The 15,362-nt window shown below is 37.5% G+C and overlaps 2 protein-coding genes across 4 annotated transcripts in view; both read right to left on the reverse strand.

Moving 5' to 3' along the window:
• The window catches only part of LOC127507134 (NACHT, LRR and PYD domains-containing protein 3-like), a 53,972-nt gene extending 51,956 nt beyond the window's left edge, over positions 1–2,016 (reverse strand). For 2 of the 3 annotated variants that reach the window (XM_051884059.1, XM_051884057.1), the window contains exon 1: positions 1,997–2,016. The gene's annotated coding sequence lies outside the window, so the exon portion shown is untranslated. The remainder of the gene's footprint in view (positions 1–1,996) is intronic. The other variant, XM_051884061.1, reaches the window with a different exon arrangement.
• A 3,554-nt stretch (positions 2,017–5,570) lies between these two features.
• Positions 5,571–9,546, reverse strand: LOC127507142 (toll-like receptor 13). The gene is made up of 2 exons (XM_051884084.1): positions 9,384–9,546; positions 5,571–9,162 (listed from the first exon to the last, which is right to left on the reverse strand). The coding sequence occupies exon 2, from the start codon at positions 9,066–9,068 to the stop codon at positions 6,678–6,680; it is 2,391 nt and encodes a 796-aa protein (XP_051740044.1). The 5' UTR covers positions 9,069–9,162; positions 9,384–9,546; the 3' UTR covers positions 5,571–6,677.
• Between the last annotated feature and the right edge of the window lie 5,816 nt (positions 9,547–15,362).

Below are 15,362 nucleotides of genomic sequence, written 5' to 3' on the forward strand. Positions count from 1 at the left end.
TCTCGCCTGGGCTAAAGACAAAAAGGACTGGACTGCTGCTGAGTGGTCCAAAGTTATGTTCTCTGATGAAAGTAAATTTTGCATTTCCTTTGGAAATCAGGGTCCCAGAGTCTGGAGGAAGAGAGGAGAGGCACACAATCCACGTTGCTTGAGGTCCAGTGTAAAGTTTCCACAGTCAGTGATGGTTTGGGGTGCCATGTCATCTGCTGGTGTTGGTCCACTGTGTTTTCTGAGGTCCAAGGTCAACGCAGCCGTATACCAGGAAGTTTTAGAGCACTTCATACTTCCTGCTGCTGACCAACTTTATGGAGATGCAGATTTCATTTTCCAACAGGACTTGGCACCTGCACACAGTGCCAAAGCTACCAGTACCTGGTTTAAGGACCATGGTATCCCTGTTCTTAATTGGCCAGCAAACTCGCCTGACCTTAACCCCATAGAAAATCTATGGGGTATTGTGAAGAGGAAGATGTGATATGCCAGACCCAACAATGCAGAAGAGCTGAAGGCCACGATCAGAGCAACCTGGGCTCTTATAACACCTGAGCAGTGCCACAGACTGATCGACTCCATGCCACGCCGCATTGCTGCAGTAATTCAGGCAAAAGGAGCCCCAACTAAGTATTGAGTGCTGTACATGCTCATACTTTTCATGTTCATACTTTTCAGTTGGCCAAGATTTCTAAAAATCCTTTCTTTGTATTGGTCTCAAGTAATATTCTAATTTTCTGAGATATATCAGTCTGTGTGTAATGAATAAATATAATATACAAGTTTCACTTTTTGAATGGAATTAGTGAAATAAATCAACTTTTTGATGATATTCTAATTATATGACCAGCACCTGTGTGTACCTTCATTTCTGGCGTCATCCATTCATGAGCGTCAGCTTTTGTTCTTGTGTCACGATCACCATATAAACACACAGAACAACATCATATAACAACATGACACGATATTAAATAAAGGCTGATAACCAGTAGTGTAGTCTACGTGATACGCAGGTATACGTCGTATACCCACTAGGAAAGGTTAAGGATTTCCGTATACCCACTTAAAAAAGCGCGAGGATACGTAACCATCCAATAAATCACAATAAGATTTGTTGTCTGTTGCTTTTGACATGAAACAAAGTCTCATATTTCAAATTCCGCCCATTTTACTACGAAATAAAAACACCTAAATACCGTTTTGGCGCTCTTTAATGTGTCGTGACAGCCACCATTTAAATGTTTATATTTCAAAAAACGAATTGGAGTAGAAATAATTTTAAAGTTAGTAGGCCTATTATAACTTTACTATTACAAAAATTTCCTTAAGTGTAGTTTAAGTTCGTATGCAAATCAGTTTATTTTAACCTTCAATATTAATGTAGTACCAACTGATTCCCATGTATATTTTACAGTATTAGTTGAGAGATTTTTTTTCTTGAGAAAATTTGCCATGTACTGTACCTGATATACAGTATATCCAAAATAACTGATATTGAATCGAATTTCAAGTTAGTGAATTGAAATGCATGATGACAGACTGGCAGGGAATGGTGCAAAACAGAAAACAAAGTCCAAACGGGGTGATATTGTGACATGCTGTTAATCCTCATCTTTCCATTACTCTAAAAAATGCTGGGTTAAAAACAACCCAAGTTGGGTTGAAAATGGACAAACCCAGCACATATAACATCTAAGGCTAATGTAGATCTTAACTGGCTGAGGTAGATGGTGATTGACACTAAACAGTAGAAAATCAGTCCAGTCTCTTCAGCTGTAAATGTCATTGGCTGTTAAAGTCTTGTGTTGCTTCTAATAAATTGACATGTTGATAAGACACACATAAGCAGTCTTTCAGAATGCTCTCAATTACATGTAGCCTAGATCAGATACATACTATATGCATTAGCGAGTGTGGCGGTGCTTATAGGGTGTTGCTCTGGGACGGGTGAGTATGAGGCTGGGAGGGAAAACTAGACTACACCACTGCTGATAACTGAACTTACCGTCAAACTCACTGATGTTCGTTCAGCACCGAGACTTCAAGCTCGTATCGACAAAACGAAACAAACATCTCACAGTGAAGCACTGAACCGGAGCTTGATTCGTTTAGACATAACCACGTGATCTGTGACGTCCGACGCAGTGTTACCAAGTCCCCGGTTTTCCCGCGGAATCTGACTGCTTATCACTGCTGCCGCGGGTTGAAACGAGCCCAAATAACAGGCACGTGCACAATTGAGCACCTGCCCTTTTTCTTCCTTGAGAGAAAGTGCCCTTTTTCTGGGGTGCGTGTGTGTGTGTGTGTGTGTGTGTGTGTGTGTGTGAGTGAGTGAGTGAGTGAGTGAGAGAGAGTGAGTGAGAGAGAGAGAGAGAGAGAGAGTGAGAGAGAGTGAGTGAGTCCGCTCTTGTATCGTCAGCGTTGCCTGGTTACAGCACCTGATGAGTCAATCAAGCGGTCACAGGTGTAGCTCACAGAGGTGTAAAGTATTTGAGTAAATGTAATTAGTTACTGTACTTAAGTATCTTTTTGGCTACTTTGTAGTTGTGCTGAGTATCAAAGATATTGGCAACTTTTACTCTCTACTTGACTACATTTTTGAGCAAGTAAATGTACTTTTTACTCCACTACATTTGTGATGAGTAATGCAATTACAAATGACATTTTTCATGGCAGCTAACTTTTTCTGCAGCAGTTTGTTTCTGATATAAAGAAGCGATATCGCCATATACTATATCTTGTGCATTTTGCCTTTACTCACCCAAAACAAGGATACTTTACATGAATGTGAGTGCATTAGCAGGTAGTTGCTGATCGCAGATGTTTGATTTATTAGATGAGGAAATGACTGCAGCTGCTGATGAGGCTCAAAACAGCACATACAGTAGACTCTGACTATTTAATTTTACTTAACATTGTTTTATTTATCCGCTATATTGACAAGACCGTTTTGAAGGATATTGGTTTACTCGTGGCCTTTCTGTGCTCTTGAGCTCAACTGAGACTTGAGAGTTCGTAGACGTTTAAAAGGTTGTTGTGTCGACCTTGATTTATTGCAACATTGAGGTGTTCAGTTTTATTTTGATTTTAGAAAATAAACTTGATTTCTCATCTTACAAATCAATTGTTTCTTATTTTCACTGGCACGTCTCTCAGGACTAGTGCATCTCTGAGCCTACATTCAGCATGAGTAAAATACTTAAGTACTGTTAAAATCAGATATTTTAAGACTTTTACTCAAGTCGTATTGGAATTGGTTACTTGTAACTTGTAGTGGAGTAATTTTCGATGTAAGGTATCAGTACTTTTACTCAAGTATGGTTTTCAGGTACTCTTTACACCTCTGGTAGCTCATCAGATGAATCTTCATTACTTGAAATAAATGTTAACTGAAATGAAAATATAATTGAAATCAAATAAATATATAAAAATGTAAACTTATTTTATTTCATCTAGTTTCCAACTTTAGCTTAACCTGAAAAATAACTAAAACAGAAATAAAACTATATAGACATTTAAAAGCAAAAACTAAAAGACAAACAAAAAAAATTCTAAAACTTTTTACTAAACTGACAGACAAAATAAATAAATTGTGTGTAGTTTAAAGTTCAAACTTGGGCTTGAAAACGATCCAAACTTAGTTATTAAGACGGAGCAATCATTGATGCAACTCAACAGCAAGAGGAGATATGAGACTTTGCTAATTACATAGCTCCGCCCCGCAATATCACGTGCACAAACGCGAGTGACGCAACAGCCAATGGCAAATTTCCCCAATTTATGCTGAATTTAACTTACATATTTTTAAACTCTGTTACATATATATATATATGGCTATTTAACTTTACCTTTGTACCCTACTAAAGCGCTGATTTTGTACGTTTGACTGAATTGTTTGCTTTATTTCTTACCTTTTTATAATGGCTATTGATCATTAAAACTGACATTTAACAAAAAGAGACAGGGTTGTGTTTTATGTTACCTTTTGAATGCATAAATATATATTTATTAATCTCTATCAGTGTATCTAAAATGGTAGTAGATACATAAATTGAAGACATGAACAACTTTACTATAAAGCCTGAAAATATTCTCTAACCTGATATCGCATATATATTTGCAGGACCTCACAGATCCGGTCTGACCTTCCTCTGAGTTCACATTCCAGCTTCTCTGTTGACATGTCACAACGCAGATTAGAAATAAGAATTTAACAGACACATGTTAAATCAGGGACTGAGCGAATAATCTTGTCGAGCAGTAGCACACACGTCACCAACTCAAGCGTATTTTTGAACCTGACGAGTGAAAAGGCTCGCACAGTTGTCATTGGCCAGTTTCACAGATGACAGTCAGATTAACCAATCATGATCAAAGCAGCAAGGCGAAACAACCAATAGCAATTTTCTCAGTGTGGTAACGGAAAAGATGATTTTTTTAAAGAAATATATGTGTTTTATGAAGTAAAATGAAATAATGCATGGTGCTGTAGGCACACACACAAAATCCACACAAAATCACATAAGGCTTTACATTTACACGTGTTTATTATTACATATCGTCTCTTTTAAAGCATTTGCGCTCAGACACATGGTGTAAGCAGATGGATGAGAGACTAGGCCTTCTGATGTGTGTGTACCAGGCTATCCTCACACTACTCTTGTTTAAGGGAATAAATCCAGCGTATCCTTCATCCCGTTCATGTTTCTATGAAGTCTTCTACACATTCATCTGCCACAATGTCCTCCACACTTTCACTGATCCATGTAATGGTGGTCAGAGATGTTTATTATAGTGAGTATTAACTGTCATGTTTAAGTTGATGTTGTGTTGTTGTTGTTTTTGAATCATGTACTCATTCATCCACCAGGGGGAGTAAGTGCTCTCAGCTATCAGGTGCTGTGGAGCGATGCCTGAGAAAGAAGTGTTTCTCCTGTCTATTCAGGTATGTAAAGTGTAAACATTCTTTAAAAAATGCACTTTTGTCATGTTAAGAACATTATTTTAAACAAAATAATATGTTAATTTCTTCAGTTAAAACGAGAGTGATGCAGTAAATTCTCAGTTATCATTACAGTACAGGCTATGGGCCAGGACAGGGCCGGCATCATGATATTGACTTATTTCAGTTTATGTAATTAATTAGTGTAATTGATCCTTCGGGGCAGCTGTGGCCTAATGGTTAGAGAGGTTAGATTGGTAACCCGAAGGTTGTGGTTTTGATTCTCAATACCAGCAGGAAATGACTGAGGCGCTCTTGAGCAAGACACAGAACCCGTGTGTGTGTGTGTGTGTGTGTGTGTGTTCACTGCTCTCTGATCCTAATGTGTGTGCACTAACTTGTATGGGTTACCATCCCTTTACATCACCTTCACTTTCACTATAATGTGGTGAAATATAAAACATTCATCACATGTATCTCATAACATCAATGTATGTAGTAGTTTCATGGAGTGTCTTAGAAATGGAAAAAAGAAAGGCTAAATCTGTGTTTTGTTTATATATGCATCTCTGAGTGAATCAAACTAATAACCTAGACAAGATAGCAATGTAAACAGAAAGACTACAGAAACAAGAAAGACGTTATTTCCTTATTTATTTCACATGCATCTGCAACATGATTATTCTTCAGATGTTGTCCGTAAGAAACACTGAGACATTACGCTAATAACTCCCTGAAATCAGTTTATTGAAATAACACTGTAGAGAAGTTGTATTTGTAAAAATGTCCTTTAGGCTAATGAATGGAGTATGTCTTTCATATTAATAAGAGATATAGATGCACATTAATAAAGATGGTGATGCCTGAGAAAACGCTAATTCATGTTACTCCTTTTCTCCTGTTCATTCAGGATTGAAAATAAAAATGTTTTTCAGAAAAAAATAAAAAATTATATACTTTTTAACCACAAATGCTCGTCTTGCACTGCTCTGTGATGCTCCACACATTACATCATCACGTTGGAAAGGTCACACGTGATGTAGGTGGAAGTACCGCGGTAGGGCGAAAAACTCCATCTCATTTTCTCCTCCAACTTCAAAATCGTCCGACATCGTTGTTTTACGTTTTTTTGTAAAGGGTTTAACTTAGTCTTTGCATGTTCGCTTTGTAAACACTGGATCGGTACTTCCCTCTACGTCACGCGTGACCTTTCCAACGTAATGTGTGGAGCATCACAGAGCAGTGCAAGACGAGCATTTGTGGATAAAAAGTATAAAATGTTTGTTTTTTTTGTTTTTTTAGAAAATTACAGAATGTTTCACTAGATAAGACTCTTATTCCTCGTCTGGGATCGTGTAGAGCGACCGGCCAAAGAGAGGGGAAGAGCTGACCAACGAATAAAGTCTTTCTGCACTTTTGCATGTAATTATTACTCCTAAATATTTAAAACTATAAAGATTAACTTTAAACACTGAAGCACCCACTGGAAAATCAGAAATTGGGAACATATACAGTTTTTAACAATACATAAACAACGACACAAAAAATATACTGTTAATGAAAAATGATATAAACTCAGCTATCCCTGATTTAAACAGAAATAAATGTGTATAGGAAAAAGAGGAAATCATTATAATCAATCGTAGTCTAGGAAGGTAGGGAAAAAGGCTATACATAAAAATAAAAGCAGTTAAACAGCAAAGTTGCAGAATATTTTCTTCAGTTAGGTACGGTTAGATGACCCCTAAATCCCAGCCAATGGATGCTCCATTTCTGAGGCGTCTTTGTTTTCCAGAGCGACTCTGAGTTTCTGCCAGAAGACCCTGGTGTCCTCTCCGGGTTTAGGCCAGCGGAGATAGGTCTTCTTCTGGATTAGTCTCTTCATTCTGTAGTACGGAGACAGCTGATGACTGGGAATATGCTCCAGGAACACCAGGATGAGAACGTCTTTTTTCTCATCAAAGAGACGGAAACTAGCAACCTGGATCTCTCGGGAACACCACTCACTTTCCAAGTAGTGATGGCTAATCACACAGATGGTTTTGCGACTACTATAAATGCCATTAACAATATTATCCATGATAGGTTTGCCTGGTTCAAAGTCCCTGTGATGCAGACACAACTTCCAGCCCTGCTCACCTTCCAACTGAGGCAACAGTTCCCTCATTACCCACAATTCATCATGAACATTATAGGAAATAAAAGCATCATACTGCAGACCGTTGGGCTTTCTCTGCTGTTTGTTATCATGGAGAAAAGCAAGGAGAAGGTAGTATGCATAAACAACCTGCCATCTGAGGAAGTGAAAGAGAAAAGAGCCGAGAAGGGTCATTGACACTAGTGTGGCTGTGGAAATGAAACAGAAGAACCCCACATCTACGTTACATGAATCTACATCAAGATCCAGGAGTTTATGTCCTTTGATTTTGTCTGGGTAATTGCACGTGAGTTCATAAGCACTCTCGACTTCTGTGTCATTGCTACTGATGGTCCAGTTGACGAACCAGGCATTGGTACAGTCACATGAGAGATAATTTTCTCGTAGATCAAGGTAAATCAGTGTCGGCAGAGACTGGATCAAGGTCTCATTAATGACTGATAAGGCATTTGTGCTTACATGCAACAGATGCAGTTTACTGAGATTTGCATTAATGAGAAAGTCCAAAGATTGTAAGCCAACTTTGGACAGGTGGAGTGTCTTGAGGACCCGGAGGGGCAGAAATAATCTCGTAGTGAGTGAAAGGAGTTCATTCCTGCTGAGATCCAGTACCCACAGATAAGGAGTGTAAGTGAATGTGTCTGGATCTAAAGAATTTATATTGAGATTCTCTGCTTGAAGGTCTTCCAAAGACGACAGTCCCTTGAAAAGGTTTGAGGGCAGATAACGCATTCCTTTATGACCTTGGCTAAAAATGTTCAGAGTCTTTAGCTTTCTCAGATTTTGAAAGGGTGGATAATCAAGAGCCTTCTGGTTGTCGTATGAAATATAGTTATTGTTCAACAGAAGGGTTTTCAGGTTTGGGAGTCTGGAGAACACAGAGTCTTTTATCGAACCCCGAGAGAGCTTGTTTGATTGCAAATTCAGGAAAATTAAATTTGTCAATCCATCGAAGGACCCCGCTTCAATAAATGAGATTTGATTGTCTGGAAGAGACAAATTCTTCAGTGATTTTAAGGACTCAAAATCTCCCCTATGGACCGAGTCCAGCTTGTTATTTGCTAGATCCAAAATCGTAAGTTTTTGAAGATCTTTTTTAAAATATCCGTTGAGAACGAGTCTGTTAGATCCAATCATTAAAGTTTTTAAGCTTTTCAGATCTTTAAAAGCAAAGTCCTCAATAAAAGATATATAATTACTGTACATCTGAAGGGTTCGTAATTGGGTTAAGTTGGCAAAATCAACACGACTTATGCTCTTTATATGGTTGAAGGTGAGGTCCAAAAACTGAAGACCTGGCAGGCTGCTGATGACAGAAGGAACGCTGTTCAGTCTGTTGTTGGACAGATCCAGCTGGGTTAACTGTGTGCAGAACTGCATCTCATCTTTTGATATGGATGTAATGTTGTTCCCCTGCAAGCCCAGAAATTTCAGAGAAGAAATCAGACAGACGTTCCTCATCAAAGCTTTGACCTTTACATCCCCTAGAGAGTGTAGCCTCAGGCTGGCCAAAGAAGAGTTGAAGGTTTGCAGGAGATCTGTGATCTTCTCCACTGGCAACTGTATTCCACTTAGATTTAGAAATCGCACACTTTGAAGATACCTTTTGTCCTGCACATCCCATGTCATGTTTTCAGCAATAAAAGCCAAGACCAAATTATCCAGGTGAGGGAAAATATCTGCAGTGACACTGAACACTTTCAAAGGATTCTGAAATAAATCCAGGACTTTCAGTCTCAAAGATATGTTGGACACCTCCGAGGTCTGAAAAGAGGTGAAGTTATTGCTCCCAATGTGCACTTCCTGTAATTGTGGTAATAAAAAGAGCGGCTGAACTTTGCTTATTTGGTTCAGATGATTTCTGGACAGATTTACTTTTCTTAAACTGATCAGGGGTGAAAATGCAGAGATGTTGATATTTGCGATCAAGTTGTCATTTAGATGCAACACAGTGAGATTTCTCAGATTCTGAAACATTCCTCCAGAGATGTCTGTCAGTTTGTTGAAGGCCAGATTCAACTCCTCCAAAGCCACCAAACTGCTGAACGCTCCGTCCTCCACTTCCCGGATCCTGTTGTGTAGTGCAATAAAACTTTTAAGATTAGACAGATGAGAGAAATACTCCTTGTGTATCTTTTGTATGACATTGTCAGAAACGTCCAGATATGTGGCTTTGTCCGGTATATTCCTTGGTATAAAATGCAGGTACCTCTTATTACAAAACACATTTATGTTTTGTGCATATTTCAAAGACCCTCTGACGGTACAGTTCTTTACTGAGTATCCATTTACCAGATTTATGAAAACACAGCAGTGAAGCAGCCATGAAGTCAAACGAAGGAAGCACAATCCAGCCTCTCTCTTCGACATTTTGAGATTTATCCTGTTATTAATCACTTAAATGGTGTAAATCATCCAGGTGGAATTCTTGACTTTTCTTCACATCAGTTTTCCTAAGAAAGAAAACACCAGTGCAAGTGCAGTGATGACGGTGTTACACACAGCAGAGGTAATACTGACGCATGGGTTAACCCGTTTAATCCCACCGCTCACAATAATGACCGTAAAGAAAGTTTTCATTTATGAAGCTAAAACTGGTGTTTTAGTACATTTCCTGCAAATATGGAAAAAATAAAGGGTCTCAATGAAATATGTGCAGTTTCACATGGTTGGTGCAAATGGTCACATGACCAGGGGTGCGTTTCCCAAAAGTATCGTTAGCCAACTAACATCGCAAGTTCCGTCGTTACTTACATAGTTCAACGATTTGGTGTTTCCTGAAACCATAGTTCAAACGAACATTCGCAAACTGCATCACAAACTTGTGTGGTTGGAACGACAGCTCTCGAGCTGTGGTTAGAAGCAGAGTTTCTTGTTTTTATGACATGTGGACTTAATAAATCATTATCTTGAGCAAAATAAGCAAGCTGACATTAAGTACAATGTATATCTTTTATTTCAAATATATACAAATGTCATTTATATATTTTAGTTTGTCAAGAGATTTAAAGCACTGTTTTTGGAGAGTGCTCATGTGTGTACGTGCTCTAGTACGTCAGAACAAGCATTTGATCTAATCTGGAAATAAAGCAAAATAACTGAGGAAAATGAAAATTAGTCCTCTAATGCCATATCTGTCATTTATAGCAAAAAATCTAGCATTAATTCGATCTCAAATGGATTCATTTAAAGAAGTTATTACTCACCACCTGCGTGACGTCATTCACCAACGTGGTTGAACGACAGGTTTGCGACAATACGGTTTCGGGAAACAGTTGTGACTAGCTAGTTGATTTGTTCAACGATGCATCGTACTATGGTAGTTCAGCAGCAAGTTACATCGTTGTTCGGGAAACGCACCCCAGAGCAGTTTAATTCTTGTTTGCATGATTAGTAGATGATAGCTGCATCAAAGCTTCAATACAAAAGGTCAATAAAGTATGTTAACTACAGAGCCCCGCACATGATATGCAAGGAAATAAAGTAAATCGTGCATTTCCCTCTTTTTGCTAAATTGTGTGCACGATTTACTATTTTGTTCCCGCAATTTGCTAAGTTGTGCGCACAATTCACTATTTGGTTCCCACGATTTGCTAAATTGTGCGCACAATTAACTAATTCGTTCCCTCGATTTGCTAAATTGTGCGCACGATTTACTATTTCGTTCCCTCGATTTGCTAAATTGTGTGCACGATTTACTATTTCGTTCCCTCGATTTGCTAAATTGTGTGCACGATTCACTATTTCGTTCCCTCGATTTGCTAAATTGTGCGCACGATTCACTATTTCGTTCCCTCGATTTGCTAAATTGTGCGCACGATTCACTATTTCGTTCCCTCCATTTGCTAAATTGTGCGCACAATTCACTATTTCGTTCCCTCCATTTGCTAAATTGTGCGCATGATTTACTATTTTGTTCCCGCCATTTGCTAAATTGTGCGCATGATTTACTATTTTGTTCCCGCCATTTGCTAAATTGTGCACACAATTAATTATTTCATTCCCTCGATTTGCTAAATTGTGTGCGCGATTTACTATTTCGTTCCCTCGATTTGCTAAATTGTGCGCACGATTTACTATTTCGTTCCCTCGATTTGCTAAATTGTGCACGATTCACTATTTCGTTCCCTCCATTTGCTAAATTGTGCGCACGATTTACTATTTTGTTCCCGCCATTTGCTAAATTGTGCACACAATTAATTGTTTCGTTCCCTCAATTTGCTAAATTGTGCGCACGATTTACTATTTCGTTCCCTCAATTTGCTAAATTGTGCGCACGATTCACTATTTTGTTCCCTCAATTTGCTAAATTGTGCGCACGATTAACTAATTTGTTCCCTCGATTTGCTAATTTATGCGCATGATTTACTATTTCATTCCCTCGATTTGCTAAATTGTGCGCATGATTTACTATTTCGTTCCCTTGATTTGCTAAATTGTACGCACGATTTACTATTTTGTTCCCTCAATTTGCTAAATCGTGTGCACACGATTAACTAATTTGTTCCCGCGATTTGCTAAATTGTGTGCACAAGTTACTGTTTTGTTCCCTCGATTTACTAAATTGTGCACACAATTTACTATTTTGTTCCCTCGATTCGCTAAATTGTGCGCACAATTTACTATTTTGTTCCCTCGATTTGCTAAATTGTGCGCACGATTTACTATTTCGTTCCCTCTTTTTGCTGAATCGTGTGCATGATTTTCTATTTAGTTCCTGCGATTTGCTAAATTGTGCGCACGATTTACTATTTTGTTCCCTCAATTTGCTAAATCGTGCGCACAATTTACTATTTCGTTTCCCTCTTTTTGCTGAATCGTGCGCACGATTTACTATTTTGTTCCCTCGATTTGCTAAATTGTGTGCACAATTTACTATTTCGTTCCTCTCTTTTTGCTAAATCGTGTGCATGATTTACTGTGTCGTTCCCGCGATTTGCTAAATTGTGCGCACAAGTTACTGTTTTGTTACCTCGATTTAATAAATTGTGCACATAATTTACTATTTTGTTCCCTCGATTTGCTAAATTGTGCGCACTATTTACTATTTTGTTCCCTCAATTTGCTAAATCGTGCGCACAATTTACTATTTCGTTTCCCTCTTTTTGCTGAATCGTGCGCACGATTTACTATTTTGTTCCCTCGATTTACTAAATTGTACACACAATTAACTAATTCATTCCCTCAATTTGCTAAATGTGTGCACGATTTAATATTTCGTTCCCTCAATTTCTAAATCATGTGCATGATTAAAGTCGTCATGAAATCAAAATTGACCCTTTTAATTTTGTTAGTGCATATTACTAGTCTTGTGGTGAACAATTAATCCGTGCAAGTTAATACACAGAAAAAAATTGTTTGTCGAAGTAAAAAGTTACTTCCGGTCTGGAATGGCATTCCTTCTCTGATGACGTCAGTTTGACGGCTTGGGTTGAAAACGCTTAAACCACTCCCCTCCAACCGTTAGTCTGCTATGAGCGAGAGATGGAGAGGAGGAGCGCTAAAGTAAAACCCTGCCCTCTATTCAATATTCCGTTTCACTTGGAAATACGTCACAACGCTGGAGAAAAGTCGTTTGCAACTTACGGTTAACGGGGACTTTAACTATTTCTTTCCCTCGATTTCTAAATCGTGTGCATGATTAACTATTTTGTCTTGCGCATGATTTAACCTACTATTTTTTTCCTGCATGTCATATGCGGGGCTCCATAGTTAACATAAAGACATGACAATGTTTTTTGGTACACATTATCTATGAATTCACAATTATTCAGTTTTTTTGAGTGTGGTTTGTTGAGTTTACTAGAATGAGTAAACACAGTGATGGCAACAGTACTGACCGGTGGGATAATACAGGATGAACTATCCAATTTCAATTGTTAGGGAAGGCTGAAAAATGTCACAGTGACAAAGTTACAGTAAATATTGCACTAAATTAAAAGTTCAAATGCTACAAATAAGTTACAGTATTGATGTTTTAAATGCGCTTGCACTAATATGACAATATTATTATATATGTTACAATAAAGTAACATTTTTGAAATATGTTGATGGTTGTATTATTTTGTATAAGGGTTTTTTATGGATAATTGTAACTCTAGAACGTGATGAAACAGAGTTTTAAATGTGTTAATAACTTTTGATAAGAACCGGGCTATATAATAATTTTGATGACTGCAGCAATATGTTAATTCAGTATACACATTATCCCACTGCAAACATCACTTTTCACACAATTTTTCCATAAAAAAAAAAAAAAAAAAAGATTATTTCAAGGGGATACTAAAGACACATCATTTGGATATTTTCATGTCTGGGAAAAATTTGGGATTAAATGTGTTAATAAACAATTGACTCAGCAGACAACACAGAATTAAAGGCAGCTAAAGTTTCACTGAGCAAACACTTTAAAATATACTGAATGCACACTGAACAGTACAAAACATCCTTTAAAGTGTCATTATGTGAATCTATACTTACAAAAAGTGAGGAAATCTGTAATACTTTTCACCCCAAATTAAAAATGAATTGTCGGGCATATATGAAATATCTGGTGACTTTGAATACAAGTCAAGTGAAAAAGAGAAAACATGTATGTCACTTATGTTTAGGTTTTAACTAGTAAAGTATACTTATTTATTTATTTTTTTGGTGTGGAGGGAAGCTTATTTACTTCATTTTTCGTTGACAACTTTGTCTAATATGAACACCTTGTTTGCGCATACTTAAACAAACTAGAGCCTTATTTCTTCAGAAAGAATCTGTCTTGACTGAAAACTCTCTAAAATAGAGCATTGTTATTTTCAGAGAAGCTCAAATTATTTGAAATGTGTAAAGGAACAGTTGTACAAAGAGAAATGAATTAATTCAGACGAACTTGTCTAAATAAGGTTAGAGTGCCTCATCTTTTACAAGGATTTAACGAGTTTTGTTTGATTGTTTGAACACTTACCTTTAAACAATTCCAAGCAAATGCAGAGAAAATGATCATGAACAGGTCACCTTAATGACTGTAGAGTTGATCCACCACAGCAAAGACACACTTTCCTTACATTTCATCATAAAGTTCTTACACTTTCAGGAACTGAAACCCTTTTGCTTCTGTGTCGTTTCACTTCTTATTGCCATAAATTATACTCTGAACGAAATCCAGAAGGATGAGGGATGTGAAACCAGGGAAGCTGGATGTTGTAATAAGGGTCAACAGAAGTGCTCTCAAAAGATCTTGGGAAAGACAGAAACCCAATGATTATGTTCGCTTTAGTGCGCTTAATGTTGTAATAAATATGTCAAGATGTCCTGAATATTTGAGGAAGGGTCATAAAGGTTGTGGTCAAAACTGTACATATGGACACATATCTCAGGTTGATCTCGCCACACTGTATTTTTGCACACCACGTGATCATGCAGTCTAGAGTTAAGACTGATTAATCCTGAGAAAGATAGTCACATCTATCTTTTCTGGCCAACTGACCAAACTGTTTTTAAACAAGACTTTAAGTTGTCTTTAAGAAAAGCATAAATTTGTCTTTTAAACTTTTCAATCTAGTCATTGCAGATTTTTCTTGATTTCTAACACACAATTCTTGAAACAATTTACCATCTTCACTTGCACAAACCTCAAAATACCAGGTCAAAATAAAATATTCTAGTCAAAAACTTATTCTCTTCTGTCAGAATCAAACTTTGGCCTCAGATGACGCACAAAACTTACAAATACACAGAATATAGCACACTTCCCAGTGAACACTAGTGAGATCAATTCATAACACTGTAACAAAAACCCCTCATTGGGATTCAGGAATTAAAGTATATTACAGTTTATAACTTACAGATGCAGACACAGTAAAAAAACAGCAATGGACTTCTGGAAAAAATTATCTATTCATTTTACTACTGTAAAGTGATCTTGCAGCAGATGAAAAGCCAAAAGAATTGAATATGAATTCATTATTGTCTGCACATGTGGCCAGATGTCATCACAGTATCAGAACTACAGCAGTATATTGATCTTCCCACACAAGACTATATCCATAGGCAGCCATTTCTCAGTTCTGCAAAAATACAGTACACAAAATGTGGCTACAAATAAAGTTTGAGGGTGTACAACGTGTGCTAGTTTACTGTACATAGATTAGTGAACTTTCCCTCATCTGAAGTAGTGCTACTGTAATTATCCTGTATGTGTAAGTATTATAAAAACTCTGTAGGAGATTCTGTCAGCTCTTATTGTGATTGCTGTGTCATGTAGACGTTTGAGAACTGAATGAA

This window comes from Ctenopharyngodon idella, chromosome 24, assembly GCF_019924925.1.
Source record: "Ctenopharyngodon idella isolate HZGC_01 chromosome 24, HZGC01, whole genome shotgun sequence".
Taxonomy (NCBI): Eukaryota; Metazoa; Chordata; class Actinopteri; order Cypriniformes; family Xenocyprididae; genus Ctenopharyngodon; species Ctenopharyngodon idella.

Coding starts and splice junctions, on each gene's coding strand:
- LOC127507142 (XM_051884084.1), bottom strand. CDS start 9,068: ATGTTTCAGAATCTGAGAAATCTCACTGTGTTGCATCTAAATGACAAC.